This window comes from Scyliorhinus canicula, chromosome 14 (assembly GCF_902713615.1).
Source record: "Scyliorhinus canicula chromosome 14, sScyCan1.1, whole genome shotgun sequence".
Classification (NCBI taxonomy): Eukaryota; Metazoa; Chordata; class Chondrichthyes; order Carcharhiniformes; family Scyliorhinidae; genus Scyliorhinus; species Scyliorhinus canicula.
This window is the reverse complement of record NC_052159.1, coordinates 116,208,337-116,224,486: the sequence shown is the minus strand read 5'-3', so window position 1 is coordinate 116,224,486 and position 16,150 is coordinate 116,208,337. Positions and strand designations below refer to the sequence as shown.

The 16,150-nt window shown below is 44.5% G+C and overlaps 1 protein-coding gene across 1 annotated transcript in view; it reads right to left on the bottom strand.

Moving 5' to 3' along the window:
• The window catches only part of myo16 (myosin XVI), a 650,273-nt gene extending 634,951 nt beyond the window's left edge, over positions 1-15,322 (bottom strand). Inside the window, 2 exon segments of the mRNA XM_038818242.1 lie at positions 147-410; positions 15,274-15,322. Coding sequence (XP_038674170.1) covers positions 147-410; positions 15,274-15,277 — 268 coding nt within the window. The 5' untranslated portion in view covers positions 15,278-15,322.
• Between the last annotated feature and the right edge of the window lie 828 nt (positions 15,323-16,150).

Genomic DNA, 16,150 nt, shown 5'->3' with positions numbered 1-16,150 from the left:
GGACTTATTTTCCTTCCCATATTTCTGTGGAAATGTGCACAGTAAATTTGTTTAAATGCTGAGGATGGATTTTGTTAGTTTTATATTTCACGGAATTATATAACCACAGCTCAGGTTGTATAAAATTTTTAAAGCCAATCTTTTACCTTCTTTATCGTCATGTCGTATAATGGCTTCCTGTATTACATCTGAGGAGATGAAGTGGACCTTGTGTTTCTTCCCATGTTTGTGCTTATATTTGAATCCCTCTTGTTTCTGAAGTAGCTTCTCACGCTCATAGTAGGCCTTTATTTGGTCACATCGCATGCGTTTCACCAAACGTTGCCGCTGTCCTAAAGGGAGTGACTCCAATAAGCACTGATCGATTTCCATGTCATGTGTTCGGAAAACATTACAGAGCTGGAAGCAACCTGAACAAAGAAAAATATTGTCACAATTGGAAACCATCACAGCAAGGTTTATTTTTAATTTATAGTTGTGTAAAGATTAACTAAATGCAAAGCACCAGGAAATAATAAAGGCTTCAGTCATTGTTGCTAATTTGTTTGACACATATATGCTAAGATCCACAACATGCTATTTTATAGGAACAGAATGTTACCCCATGTCCCATGGGCAGCATGGTAGCATTGTGGATAGCACAATTGCTTCACAGCTCCAGGGTCTCAGGTTCGATTCTAGCTTGGGTCACTGTCTGTGCGGAGTCTGCACATCCTCCCCGTGTGTGCGTGGGTTTCCTCCTGGTGCTCCGGTTTCCTCCCACAGCCCAAAGATGTGCAGGTTAGATGGATTGGCCATGATAAATTGCCCTTAGTGTCCAAAATTGCCCTTAGTGTTGGGTGGGATACTGAGTTATGGGGATAAGGTGGTGTTGACCTTGGGTAGGGTGCTCTTTCCAAGAGCCGGTGCAGACTCGATGGGATGAATGGCCTCCTTCTGCACTGCAAATTCTATGATATCTATGATAATTCTATGATACACCACTATGTGCTGCTCTGCCCAATGAAACTGGTTCCAGTAATACTGCCTATTTCTAGTTTTTAAAAAATCTATTTCTGAGAAGTATGCATCGCAGGCTTTTATTGCCCATTCCTAATTGAACGGCATGGTAACACAGTGGTTAGCACTGTTTCTTCACAGCACCAGGTACCCGGGTTTGATTCCCAGATTGAGTCACTGTTTGTGTGGAGTCTGCACGTTCTCTCCCTGTCTGCGCGGGTTTCCTCCGGGTGCTCCAGTTTCCTCCCACAAGTCCTGAATGATGTGCTTGTTAGGTGAATTGGACATTCAGAATTCTCCCTCAGTGTACCTGAACAGGTGTCGAGTGTGGCGACTGGGGATTTTAACAACATTGCAGTGACACTTGTGACACTAATAAAGATTTTTATTATTATTGCCCTTGAGGGCGAAGTTAAGAGTCAACCATGTTGCTGTGGATCTGGGGGCACATGTAGGCCAGACCAGGTAAGGATTGCAGATTTCCTTCCCTAAAGGACATTAATGAATCAGATGGTTTCATGATCATCATTAGACTTTTTGGGGGCGATTCTCCGAGCCCCGCATCGTGCCGGAGAATCGGCGCAACCGCGCCTTGACGCCCCGATGCTGGCGCGCATTTCTCCGAGGTGCGGAGAATTGGCGCCATTTACACCGGCGCGTTTGGCGCGGCACGGCTGGAATCGGTGAGGCCTCCGATTCTCCGACCCGGATGGACCGACCGGCCGCGCCGATACGACAGAGTCCCGCCGGCACCGTTCACCCCGGTCGTTGCCAGTGGGAACTCTGCAAGAACGGTCAGGGGGGCAGCCTGTGCGGGGGGGGGGGGGGGGGGGGGGGGGGGGGGGCTCCTTCACCGGGGGGGGGGGGGGCCTTTGATGGGGTCCGGCCTGCGGCGGGCCACGTCTCTCCCCCCAGGCCTACTTTCTGGCGTGGCCGGCCCCTGAACACCGATGCCATGTTGGTCGGGGCTGGCGCGCTAAAGAAGTCCCCCGCGCATACGCAAGTTGGCGCGGCCCAACTGCACATGCGCGGGTTGGCGAGGCGAAGGAGGCTGGAGCAGCATGAACCAATCCAGCACTGTGCCGACCCCTGTGGGGGCCAGAATCGGTCGTTCCCGGGCCCGATTCGCGCCGTCGTAAAACATGATGGCGTCACGACGGCGCAAACACTTGGGCTCCATATTGGAGAATCGTCCCCTTAATTTCAAATTTTTATTGAATTCAAATTTCACCACCTGGAGTGGTGAAATTTCAACGTGGGTTCCCAGATCATTCCCCCCCCCCCCTTTATTGCCTCTGCTGACAGTTTAGCATTCCCCGAAGAAGTCGATAAACAGCTGCCACCTCTGAACGAACCTTGAGCATACATATTCAAAACATCACAATTCCCAACAAACACAAAGAAGAGAACTCAACCGATCATCCCCCCACAGGGCAGGGACTGGTGTTGGGTGACAAACTGGAGGTCGAGGACGGTACGCGTCCGAGGGCGGGCTGGAGGCTGAACTAAGAAGGGTGATGGTTGAAGGGCGATTACCGTGTCAGACCCCCACACTGGGAGGATCCATGGGTGAGCAAGGAGGGCGGTCAGTGCCCGCAATGGAGATTGGATGTTGGACAGGGAATGTTGAAGATAGAAACTCACGGTAGCATGGTGGTTAGCATCAATGCTTCACAGCTCCAGGGTCCCAGGTTCGATTCCCGGCTGGGTCACTGTCTGTGTGGAGTCTGCACGTCCTCCCTGTGTGTGCGTGGGTTTCCTCCGGGTGCTCCGGTTTCCTCCCACAGTCCAAAGATGTGCGGGTTAGGTGGATTGGCCATGCTAAATTGCCCGTAGTGTAAGGTTAATGGGGGGATTGTTGGGTTACGGGTATACGGGTTACGTGGGTTTGAGTAGGGTGATCTTTGCTCGGCACAACATCGAGGGCCGAAGGGCCTGTTCTGTGCTGTACTGTTCTATGTTCTATGTTCTAAACATACCTCATTTCTTGCAGTAGCATTCAGCATTTTAAGATTATTTTGCATCTGTAACAACATTTGATTTCTGATGTGTGCCAGATATGGGGCAGACTTCCACCACCACCACCACCCCCCCCCCCCCCCCCCCCATCTGCCGAAGGGCAGAATCCAAACAGCTGAACAGGAGTTGGTCTGGCCCATTTTGGGGCTCTTACTTCTTCTCCCTCAGATTAGCAGGGTGCAGACCGAGCGTCCCAGGGCGACCCACCAGGTCCATTTTGCCATACTACAGGCAGCCCAACCAACCTAGGAGTTAGAGGAAGGTAGTTTACCAGGTTGGGATCATGTCTCCAGAACGGGAGGAGCAGGAAAGCAGCATGAAAATAAAGAAAATGTACCTTTTGGATTCTTATCATTTGGAAGTTTTTCAACCAAACTGTATGTCCAACTCATTTCAAACACAATAAGGCAGCACGGTGGTACAGCAATTAGCACTGCTGCCTCACAGTAACATGTACCAGAGTTTGATACTGGCCTTGGGGTCTGTCTGCAGTCTGCACGTTCTCCCACGTATGTGCAGGTATCCTCCAGGTGCTCCGGTTTCCACCCACAGTCCAAAGATGTGCAAGTTGGGTGGCTTGGCCATGCTAAATTGCCCTTAGTGTCCAAAGATGTGCAGCTTAACTGCGGTTACAGGGATCTGGGGATAGGGGGGGGGGCAGGGTGCTCTTTCAGAGGGTCGGTGCACTTTTGATGGGTCAAATGCCCTCCATCTGTACAATAGGGACAGATTCCAAGGTGGCCAAAGTTTCATACCAGGTTAGAAAAGAATGGTCAGGACTGTTCCCATATCCCAATCACATCCTCAGAAAGGGGGAGAGGGAAACAGTCACCCATTGGGATTTTCAAAGGGGCACCCCCTTAATTTGTATGGAAATAGTTATCCATCCAAGTAAGAGTGGTGGGCAGGCTCTCGGAACTGGAAGGCCAAAAGGCCTTCCAGACTAACAAGAGCAAAAGCAGAAAGGGAAGGTAGGAGAGACCCATGGGGGCATAATTCCATCTTATTATTGAAAAGTAGATTCAACAGCCTGGTTACCGTGGTGGGGAAGAGGGGGACAGGGGTAGTGGGTTGAGGAATGTACTCTATACGATGCTGTGTGGCTACTCTTTGCATCCAAGACATCAGAGTGCTGTGGGCCTACTTGTGGTGCTGGTCCATACTGGGTATTGGGTGCTCACCTCCTGGCATATTGGGTGCTCACCTCCTGGCACCTAAATTCACCCCCACTCGTGAAAATTAACTCGAAAACCCCCGTCACTCTCCTTCAATTTACCTCAGTCAGACCCTGAACTGAGTCACATCAACTACCCTCTGCCTGCCCTGATTCCACCACTGTCAAAACGGCCTGGAGGCAATGCAGCCAGTAAAGCAGCATGCCAGCTCACTCTCAACACAGCCCTGGCTATGGGTACTGAAAATTGTGCAGCCGAGGACCACCCCGTGATTAATGATTAAATGGCTGTGCTCCAACCATTTCAGCGCACAGACCATAGGATGCAATTTTTTCTGTGCCTATTACTGTGCCACAAACACTTAATAGAAAAACACTCCTGTAGCCCATAGATCTTGCTTCCACTTTGGGAGCAGACAATGTATCATATGCTGATATGAAGGTTACACTTATTTATCGTGTTTTCTGTCACTCTGATAACAGACTTAGGCCAGGACAAATCGGTCATACTCCAAAATCTGCAGCATTCTATTTGCACAAATTCCTTCGTGTGCATCTTGTGCCATCGATCAATCACAGAATAAATTTTCCATCAAATCTCATCTTCATAACAGAATATGAGAACATCTCAGTGGTGTTCAACACTAAACTTTTCTGGTCAGTTGAATAACTATTTGTCATTTGTACAGGAAGATTATGCAGAGAAACTGCAGCAATTGTTCCACCTCAGTGATCGAAAGTACATAATGTAAAAAGTGCTGATGCATTTTCAGTCATTTATCAATTTTAGTCTTTGGCTTTATGTTTTTTTTTAAATGAAGGGGAGCTTACTGCATCTTAACCTGCAGTTACCTAATTTTCATAATGGTTACAAATTCAGTTTGAAGCAGAGAAAGGCAACATCATTTTCATTAATGAATACTGTCACGAGAATGTCGCTTTAAGAAATGTTTGGCTGCTTATGTTACTGCAGTGATGTCAGGGTGTGGATGGAGCTGAGCTCTGGCTCTGTTTTTTGATTTTCACTTTGAGAAAATCTTGGGCGTGTCTGTGTCTTTTTGGTTTCGTTTTTCAGTGTTAGAGCTGAAGCCAGACAGAGCAGGTGTACTGCTATTCTCTCTGCCATGAGAAGACTATCTCTTGATCATTTGGTGTATTCAGAATTATAAATGTTCTGAGTAGTGACTTTAACCTGATGTGTTTCTGTTAAAGGTTATGTTTTTTTGTAAGTCTTCTGGATGTTAAAAGGACAGCGTAAGCATTACTTAGTGTTGTATTCTTTGGGGGTTGTATTTGAAATAATGGTTGCTAAGAGTTTCACTGCATGTTTTAAAAAGGTTAACTTGAGAACAAAGAACAAAGAAAATTACAGCACAGGAACAGGCCCTTCGGCCCTCCCAGCCTGTGCCGAACCAGATCCTTTATCTAAACCTGTTGCCTATTTTCCAAGGATCTACTTCCCTCTGTTCCCTGCCCGATCATATATCTGTCCAGATGCATCTTAAATGATGCTATTGTGCCCGCCTCTACCACCTCCGCTGGCAAAGTGTTCCAGGCACCCACCACCCTCTGCGTAAAAAACTTTCCACGCACATCTCCCTTAAACTTTCCCCCTCTCACCTTGAAATCGTGACCCCTTGTAATTGACACCCCCACTCTTGGAAAAAGCTTGTCGCTATCCACCCTGTCCATACCTCTCATAATTTTGTAGACCTCAATCAGGTCTCCCCTCAACCTCCGTCTTTCCAACAAAAACAATCCTAATCTACTCAACCTTTCTTCATAGCTAGCACCCTCCATACCAGGCAACACCCTGGTGAATCTCCTCTACACCCTCTCTAAAGCATCCACATCCTTCTGGTAATGTGGCGACCAGAACTGCAGGCAGTATTCCAAAGTGGCCTAACCAAAGTCCTATACAACTGTAACATGACCTGTTGACTCTTGTACTCAATACCCCGTCCGATGAAGGCAAGCATGCTGTATGCCTTCTTGACCACTCTATCGACATTATCGACCTGCGTTGCCACCTTCAGGATACAATGGACCTGAACTCCCAGATCTCTCTGTACATCAATTTCCCCCAGGACTCTTCCATTGACCATATAGTCAGCTCTTGAATTAGATCTTGAGTTCATAGAATAAACATTGTTTTGCTTTAAAAAATACTTTTCCATTTCTGCTGTACTACTCCTGTAGAGTGGGCCATGTGCTCCCCATACCGCAATCTATTCAAAGTTGTGGGTCAGGTGAACTCCATGATAAACTTTGGGTTCTCCAAACTTTGGCCTATAACAAATTCGGGGCTCGAGGGGGATAAAAGACTATCTATTGGATTAGTGAACTTAAAGACAGTGAGGGGTGAATATATTGTGGTTGCTTTTCAGGTGTGGTATTCTGGTTTAAGTAGGGAGTGTGTTGTGGCTCTTTCAGAGGCTCAGAAATTTTTGGGGGTGGAGACGGTCACACGCTGTACCTTACGGACAGAGACTAAAAGCAGACTGTTAGATTTGGCAAAAACATTGCAGTTAACATTACCTGACAAAATGCGAAGAGATGAGGTAATTATGGTGGTGGCTAAGCATTAAAAGCTGCCTGAGAAACAGTTTGACTCAATGGAAATGGCAAAAATTCAGTTACAAATTAAACAAATGGAACATGAGAAAGAATTAAAGCAGCTTGAATACGAAAGAGATAGAGAGGAAAAAGAAAGAGAAAGGGAGATACAGATCAGGGAAAAAGATAAAGAGAGAGAGTTTGAATTTCAGAAAATGGCCATGAAACATGACAGTCAGTTAAAATTGGCAGGCGTAAAGGGAAACGTACAGTTGGATGATAGTGTTGAGGATAGTGAGAAAGAGCGTCATAGTCAAAGGCTTGGTGGAGATCTATTTAAATATGTCCAAGCATTGCCAAGGTTTGATGAGAAGGAGGTAGAAGCCTTTTTCATTTCATTTGAGAAGGTAGCTAAACAAATGAGATGGCTGATTCAAAAAAAGCTGGTAGGTAGGGTTAGTGAAGTGTTTGCATCACTAACGGAGGAGGTATCTGGGTCGCATGAGGAGGTGAATAAATCCATCTTCGGTGCATATGAACTCGTGCCTGATGCATACAGACAAAGGTTTAGAAATTTAAGGAAAGAATTTGGTCAAACTTACATGGAGTTTGAAAGGATCAAACAGAGTAATTTTGATAGGTGGATAAGGCTTTGAAAATAGACCAAACGTATGAAGCACTCAGAGAAATTTTTCTTTTGGAGGAGTTTAAAAATTCAATTCCTGATGTAGTGAGAACTCATGTGGAAGAGCAGAGGGTTAAAACTGCGAGGTTAGCAGCAGAAATGACAGATGATTATGAATTAGTTCATAAATCAAAGATTGGTTTCCAACATCAGTTTCAGCCTGTGATGGATATAAACTGGGGACATGAGAAATACTCAAGTGGTAAAGGTAAAGGTGATCAGATGGAAGATAATAAGGAGAGTGTACCTCAGATTAAAAAAGAAATCCAGGAGGGTGGAAAAGAAATGAAAAATTTCAAATGTTTTCACTAATAAACTTGGCCATGTAAAGTCACAGTGTTGGTGGTTGAAGAAAAGCACTGAGAAGGCTGATGTGGTAAAACAGGATAAGACAGTGGGGTTTGTTAAAGTGGTGGAGGAAAGCCCAAGTGAAGCGAAGGAGGTGCAAATGATTGTACAGCCTGATCAAGAGGTGATTGATAAGAAGGTGCCAGATCTCTTTAAAGAATTTACTTGTGTGGGTAAAGTTTACTCATGTGTGTCAGGAGGAGCAGGTAAAGAAGTCACAATTTTAAGAGATACGGGAGCTAGTCAATCTTTAATGGTAAGAGATGAGGAGTTATGTAGTTTGGGAAGAGTGTTGCCAGAAAAGATGGTAATATGTGGAATTCAGGGTGAGAAGAGTAGATTACATAAGAGTAGATACCATTACATAAGGTAAGGTTGGAAAGTCCAGTGAAGAGTGGTGATGTGGTAGTAGGAGTAATAGAGAAACTATCTTGTCCAGGAATACAGTTTATCTTGAGTAATGATATAGCCGGATCGCAGGTGGGAGTCATGCCTACAGTGGTTGATAAGTCAGTGGAAAATCAGACAACTGAAGTGTTGAAGGACGAATATCCTGGGATTTTTCCGGATTATTTAGGAACAAGGTCGCAAAGTCACAGGTTAAAGCAAGAGGATAATTCAAAGAGTGACGATGAAGTTGAAGTGCAATTATCAGAAACGATTTTTGATCAGATGGTTGAAAAAGAACAAGAACAGGTGCAGGATGAGGCGGATATTTTTGGTTCAGGAAAATTGGCGGAATTACAACAGAAAATGTAGAAATAAAATGGATGTATCAGTGAGCATACACGGAAGAGGAATCTGTGTGTATACCAGAGTGTTATTACAGTAAAAGTGATGTCTTGATGAGAAAATGGGAGACCTTTACATATGCAGGCGGATGAAAAGTGGGCAGAGTTTCATCAAGTAGTATTGCCGGTAGGGTGTAGAAAGGAGGTGTTGCGAGCTGCCCATGAGGTACCAGTGGGAGGTCATTTGGGAATAAGGAAAACTCAAGCTAAAATACAAAAACATTTTTATTGGCCTGGACTACATAAAGATGTAGTTAAATTTTGTAAATCATGTCATACATGTCAAGTGATAGGGAGACTTCAAGCAGTGATAAAATCAGCATCCTTAATACCCATTCCAGCATTTAAGGAACCTTTTACAAGGGTCCTAATTGATTGCCTAGGACCGCTTCCTAAAACGGAAAGTGGGAATCAATATCTTTTGACTATAATGAATGTATCTACTAGGTTTCCAGAGGCCATTCCAGTACGTAATATTCCAACTAAAAAGTTTTTTTAGTTTCACTTTGAGAAAATCTTGGGTGTGTCTGTGTCTTTTTGGTTTCGTTTTTCAGTGTTAGAGCTGAAGCCAGACAAAGCAGGTGCACTGCTGTTCTCTCTGCCATGAGAAGACTATCTCTTGATCATTTGGTGTATTCAGAATTATAAATGTTCTGAGTAGTGACTTTAACCTGATCTGCTTCTGTTAAAGGTTATGTTTTTTTGTAAGTCTTCTGAGTGTTAAAAGGAAAGTGTAAGCATTACTTAGTGTTGTATTCTTTGGAGGTTGTATTTGCATTGATGGTTGCTAAGCTGTTCACTGCATGTTTTAAAAAGGTTAACTTGAGTTCATAGAATAAACATTGTTTTGCTTTAAAAAATCTGTTTCCATTTCTGCTGTACCACACCTGTAGAGTGGGTTGTGTGCTCCCCATACCACAATCTATTAAAAGTTGTGGGTCAGGTGAATTCCATGATACACTTTGGGGTTCACTAAACCCTGGCCCATAACAATTTTTTAATGCCACGGAATCTGCCAAGTATTCGCACTTAAACCGAAATAACTTGTCATTAATTAATAATGCAAGGGTATTATTCCATTACAACGGTATTCTAATAATATGATATACTGTGTCATTTATTTATTCATCGACATTACAGGAGGGGCTGGTTTAGCTCACAAGGCCGTGGGGGCCTCACGGTAGCATGGTGGTTAGCATCAATGCTTCACAGCTCCAGGGTCCCAGGTTCGATTCCCGGCTGGGTCACTGTCTGTGTGGAGTCTGCACGTCCTCCCCGTGTGTGCGTGGGTTTCCTCCGGGTGCTCCGGTTTCCTCCCACAGTCCAAAGATGTGCGGGTTAGGTGGATTGGCCATGCTAAAGTGCCCGTAGTGTAAGGTTAATGGGGGGATTGTTGGGTTACGGGTATACGGGTTACGTGGGTTTAAGTAGGGTGATCATTGCTCGGCACAACATCGAGGGCCGAAGGGCCTGTTCTGTGCTGTACTGTTCTATGTTCTATGTTCTAAGGCTAAATCGCTGGCTTATAAAGCAGACCAAGCAGGCCAGCAGCACGGTTCGATTCCCGTACCAGCCTCCCCGGACAGGCGCCGGAATGTGGCGACTAGGGGCTTTCCACAGTAACTTCATTGAAGCCTACTCGTGACAATAAGCGATTTTCATTTCAAGATAAAAATAGAGATAACCTTCGGCCATCTTGTTAACTTCAAAATTGCTTCCCAGAGATTGCAGAAGGAATTTTGGCCACAGGAAGAATGTAAAGACTTATAATGCATTGCTGCTGATGCTGCAAAATCTCCAACTGCTCATTATGTCCATCAGCTGTACATCTGAAATCATTCTATTTCTTTAACAATTTTAGATGGAATGTTATTCGAATATTGATTTATCAATCCCGTTCTTCGATAGGAGGCTTTCTCCTTAAATTAATTGTGAAAATATATAGGATTTGCTTTAACGATATCCATAAAAAATGCTCACCAGTGTGCAAAATTATCTAGCAGTATAGCATTAAAGAACCCAAACCTTTTGTTCCCATGTCCAATATTTGGCAATGCTATGTTAGTTGGTTTTGGTTGATATTGCAGTTGGATTGTTAGAATTGGCCTTAATGTCCATGGGCTAGATGGAGGAAAATTCAGCCAATGCTCCTGCATAGTTTGTGATCTAATGTATTCTGCTTGAAAGCACTCAGATTGGGTCATTTTTTGAGAACATTGGCTCTGATTCACTGTGTGTTAAATAGTGTAAGATTATACATTATCTGGGCTCATGCATGTAAAATAAGAATCATAATAATAATCATTATTAGTGTCATAAGTAGGCTTACATTTAACACTGTAATGAAGTTCCTATGAAAATCGCCAAGTTGCCACACTACGGCGCCTGTTCGGGTACACTAAGGGAGAATTCAGAACTCTAATTCACCTAACAAGCACATCTTTCAGGACTTGTGGAAGGAAACTGGAGCAGCCAGAGGTAGTCCACTCAGACACAGGGAGAAGATGCACAATCAGCATAAACATTGATCCATGCCGGGAATCGAACCGGGTCCCTGACGCGGTGAAGCAACAATGCTAACCACTGTGCTACCTTGTCGCCCCATATAGCCACCTGGGAACAGGGGATACAGGGATGTGGTAGAGATTGCCAGTCCAAGTGGGACTGTGCCCCAACAAGAGGCAGCGCCTTCAAATGAGGAGAAAGGGAGAAGTCTGAAAAATGATCAGTTAACAGCTACTTTTAGCCTGAGCAGCTCATTACTAAAAGTGTATTTTAATGGCTGTTAATGACTTGTGCAATATTGTTGAATGCTTTCTATTTCAATGTATTTGATGGTCAGATAATCACACTATGCATCCCAGGAATGCAGGAATATGTGAAATTCTTCTGAGAGGATCTTGCAAAGATGAGGTTGCTGGGTATTTTGATGTTATGGCTAGAAAATTAAGTAAATTTTAAATCAATAGAAATCTTTATTGGAGAACTATGAATATGATTTTACAAAGTTGGGGAAAAGCTACCCTTTCATCTATTACTTCAAAGGAATTTCTAAAACTAAGAGTCAGAATGTGTGTTCCATAAGGGAACACACATTAGGGGCAGCAGGGTAGCATGGTGGTTAGCATAAATGCTTCACAGCTCCAGGGTCCCAGGTTCGATTCCCGGCTGGGTCACTGTCTGTGTGGAGTCTGCACGTCCTCCCCCTGTGTGCGTGGGTTTCCTCCGGGTGCTCCGGTTTCCTCCCACAGTCCAAAGATGTGCGGGTTAGGTGGATTGGCCATGCTAAATTGCCCGTAGTGTCCTAATAAAAGTAAGGTTAAGGGGGGGGTTGTTGGGTTACGGGTATAGGGTGGATACGTGGGTTTGAGTAGGGTGATCATGGCTCGGCACAACATTGAGGGCCTGTTCTGTGCTGTACTGTTCTATAAGGGATTACTAGAACTTGGGCTGTTTTACCCCAAATGATCAGTGAGGCAGTGACAACAACATCACTAATAACAAATTAGATGAGATGAAAAATATATGGGAAAAGGGCAGGGAAATGGGATTAGAGCAGATTGTTCCAGTTGAAGCACGAGCTGACACAATGAATCAAAAAGCTATCTGTTGTTTCATTTTATATATCTCCACGTAATATTCTGGGAGGCAATAAGATATAATAAAGTCAGAAAATCCAACAGAAACAGGATAAGAAACTAAGGCTGAATCATAGAATCATAGAATTTACAGTGCAGAAGGAGGCCATTGGGCCCATCGAGTCTGCACCGACCCTTGTAAAAAGCATCCTACTAAGCCCACGCCTCCACCCTATTCCCCCGTAACCCAGTAACCTTACCTAACCTTTTTTTTACGACACCAAGGGCAATTTATCATGGCCAATCCACCTTCCCTGCACATCTTTAGACTGTGGGAGGAAACGGGAGCTCCTGGAGGAAACCCACGTAGACACGGGGAGAACGTGCAGACTCCACACAGCTGAAACCTTGTGAAAACTGTTTGGACAGCATTAGCAATTTCAACTGAGGAAGCTGGTGTGCTCCAAATATTGTATTCAAAATCAATACCATCTGATATAATTGCATTCACTGGCTCTTCCCTTGCCCACTGTGCAAAACCAGCTAAATCTCCGTTGAGAAAGCAATGCTATATCATAAAAATATAGGGCGGGATTCTTCATCCCGCCAGACCCATTTTCTGGTGCGGCGGGCCCCCGCCAGCAACAGGATCCTCCATCCCAGCAGCCAGCCAATGGGGTTTCCCAATGGGGTTTCCCATTACATAGAACAGTACATAGAACAGTACAGCACAGAACAGGCCCTTCGGCCCTCAATGTTGTGCCGAGCCATGATCACCCTACTCAAACCCACGTATCCACCCTATACCCGTAACCCAACAACCCCCCCCCCCTTAACCTTACTTTTATTAGGACACTAAGGGCAATTTAGCATGGCCAATCCACCTAACCCGCACATCTTTGGACTGTGGGAGGAAACCGGAGCACCCGGAGGAAACCCACGCACACAGGGAGAGGACGTGCAGACTCCACACAGACAGTGACCCAGCCGGGAATCGAACCTGGGACCCTGGAGCTGTGAAGCATTTATGCTAACCACCATGCTACCCTGCTGCCCCTTGTGGCCACCCCCACGACATCGGGAAATCCGCTTGCATGAGTGCACTGTCAGCGAAACGGTGAATCACGGCCACAGTACTTTATGAATCCATGTCACAATTTGTGACCTCTTATGATAGTAAATATTATGGGCTCGATTTTTGTTGAAGAGATGGAAAGGTCAAGTCGGGAAACTTCCCGACTCTCAAACCCGCCTGCAAGGTGGCTGCCACCCACTATATTTTTGTTCCTGGGAGGTGGGGGCTAGCTGGATTCTGGTCTGCAGCCTCCAGAGGCAGTAACAGGGTAGCAATGGTGGTGGACAGATTGCGAAGCCAGCAGCCCAGTTGTAATGAATGTCAGCCCCTCATCCCTCCCCCCACCCCTGTCTCTCCCCCCCCCCCCCCCCTCCATTACCTCTCACATCCACCATGCACCATATTTATATTCTATAGCCACTCACCCAGTATGCACTACAGCATACCTCAGGAGCTACATCTTTGAAATGGATATAAAAAAATGTTATAACAATCTAATAGAGCTCTCAATCAAACACACTCGAAACTGGAAAAATACACTCATTCAAAGAACCCATCCAAAAACAGTTAAATCCTTGTGAGTGGTCAATCTATTTTAAATGCAACCAAACATTTATTCAATAGTCACATTAGAGACAGAAAATCCTTCAATAACCTCTGAAAACTGTCAATCATATTGACTCACTGGCCCCACTACAATAGGTTTGGAAACTCAGCGAACGATTCATAATTACCCCAGCTGTCAAAATAAATCCTTTCAAATGGAAACAAAGGGGTCTACTGAAACTGCAAGAACATAGAACAAGAACTGCCTTTCCTAGTCTATACCAGATGACCTATCAATTAATGCAGTTCATTAATGCAGTCCAAAGATGTGCAGGTTGGATGGATTGGCCATGAAAAATTGTCCAAAATTCTATGATTAACCTAGGACAAAAGTTCGGCGCAACATCGTGGGCCGAAGGGCCTGTTCTGTGCTGTATTTCCCCTTCATATTCCATGCACCTCCACAGCCATTCACTCATTATCCATCATGGAAAGACCTGAGAAGCCATGTGGTAATTAATAAAATAAATCGCTAACAATCTAATACAGCTCTCATTCTGACTCTTCTGGCAGTGACTCCCATTCATGGAACCCATTCACAGCTTTTAAATCTCAAGTGGTTAATCTCTTATCAACACAAACAAACTTCTATTCATATCCCACATCAAAACAGCTAATCTTTTAATAGTCTTTTTGACATGTTAAACTGTGAACACAGAAACTCCTGCTGGAATGAATTCTACTTTTAAAACTCAACCAAATCTTGAAAATGACATGATAAGATCTCTTCGAAAATGTCAACACAACCTCTATTGAAACCGCATGAACAGATAGTATAATTCTTTTCTAACCTACACCAGTTTGAGGAGCAGAGGATATACAAAAATTCAGATCATGACATCACATGAATATTCACCCATATTCACCCATCAAGAGTATTTTTATCTGCTTCATCAAACCATGAGGCCCCATATGGGGGTGGGACTTCCTGGTCCGGGCCCTGCTTGCCATTTTTAAAGGTCCAAGGAGTCAGAAAATCCGGCCTTCAATGTTCAATCAGTTGAAAATTTGTATCAACCTGGCACCACAAGTGTCAAACATTACCCGGCATACAGGCAAACTGAAGGAAAGGAATGACTATGAAATTATAGAATATGTTGATGATGAACAGAATGTTAAGGTGTTATCAAGAATGATCATATATAGAATGGTGTATCTTTAACACAACACACCTTAACAAATAACCATTAACATCTTGTTTAGATATTACATACCTTGACACATGCAAGTAATATTTAAAAATCCATAATTCAATTTCCCTCATTAAATAATCCTGGGGATTCAGTCCAAATAACCAAACTGTACACTATAAGGTGCAAGCATAACAAACAACCTATGTATAAATGCAGCTCAGAATTTTAAAACTGCAGTACACTAGCCTAGCTTAACTATTGATCGAAATTTGATTGAAACAAGCCATTGATTGAATGCAAACAACTCACCCATGTTTGTGCTGCTTGCACATTTTGATGATTTCTGTGTGCAACCATCTCTAACCACGCTATCATGAGTTGCACAATCAGCAGGAGGCCCAAAATTCAAGCACTGCTTAAAGCGAGCTTGCACAGTTTAAAGCTAGCTTTCAATGTTATTGACCAGTGGTTCATATTTGTGTAAACATCGGCTCAGTGGTAATACTTTTACCTCGGACTCTGATAGTGCCTGGTCCCAATTGAACACATGGGCCTTGCCCCTCTCTGGAGCAGGACTGTGACGTACATGTGGTGCCCAGCTCTGAAACATGACCTGCAAAGCCTCAAGACTGCTTTTAATCTCAGATTCTGATTTCTTGGCCCCTTGCCAAGGACTATGACTCTTTCAATGAGCCTCCCCATTCCTATATGACTGATCACAACACAGTCTTCCTTCCTTCACTCCCATTAGTCTCTGTGCAAACCTTACCCTCTTGTGCCAGACTGACACACTCCCCTCCCCCACAACCTTTGTATCCCAGACTCTGCATGCATCCCCTCCCATTTGCACAGTTCTATTCCCATCCATCCCTTCTCTGTATGTGTTCTGATCTTCCATGTCGGTCTCAGCTTCCCCGCTCTCAGTCTACCCTCTGCCTGCCATAGCCCATTGTCGCATGTGTCTCCATTATCGTTCCACCTACCCTCTCTCACCCCACCATAGCCCATTCTCGACGATGACTCAATCCTCCTTCCCACCAACATCCCTTTCCTACTGCCGGTCACAACGTTGGTCTCTGTCTCAGAATGCTGTTGCTGATAGGCTTTGAATGTTGCACTCACCTCAAAGTCATGAATGAAGTGAGGGTGGTCAGCTGCATGCTGATTCTTTCCAAATATCAATCAG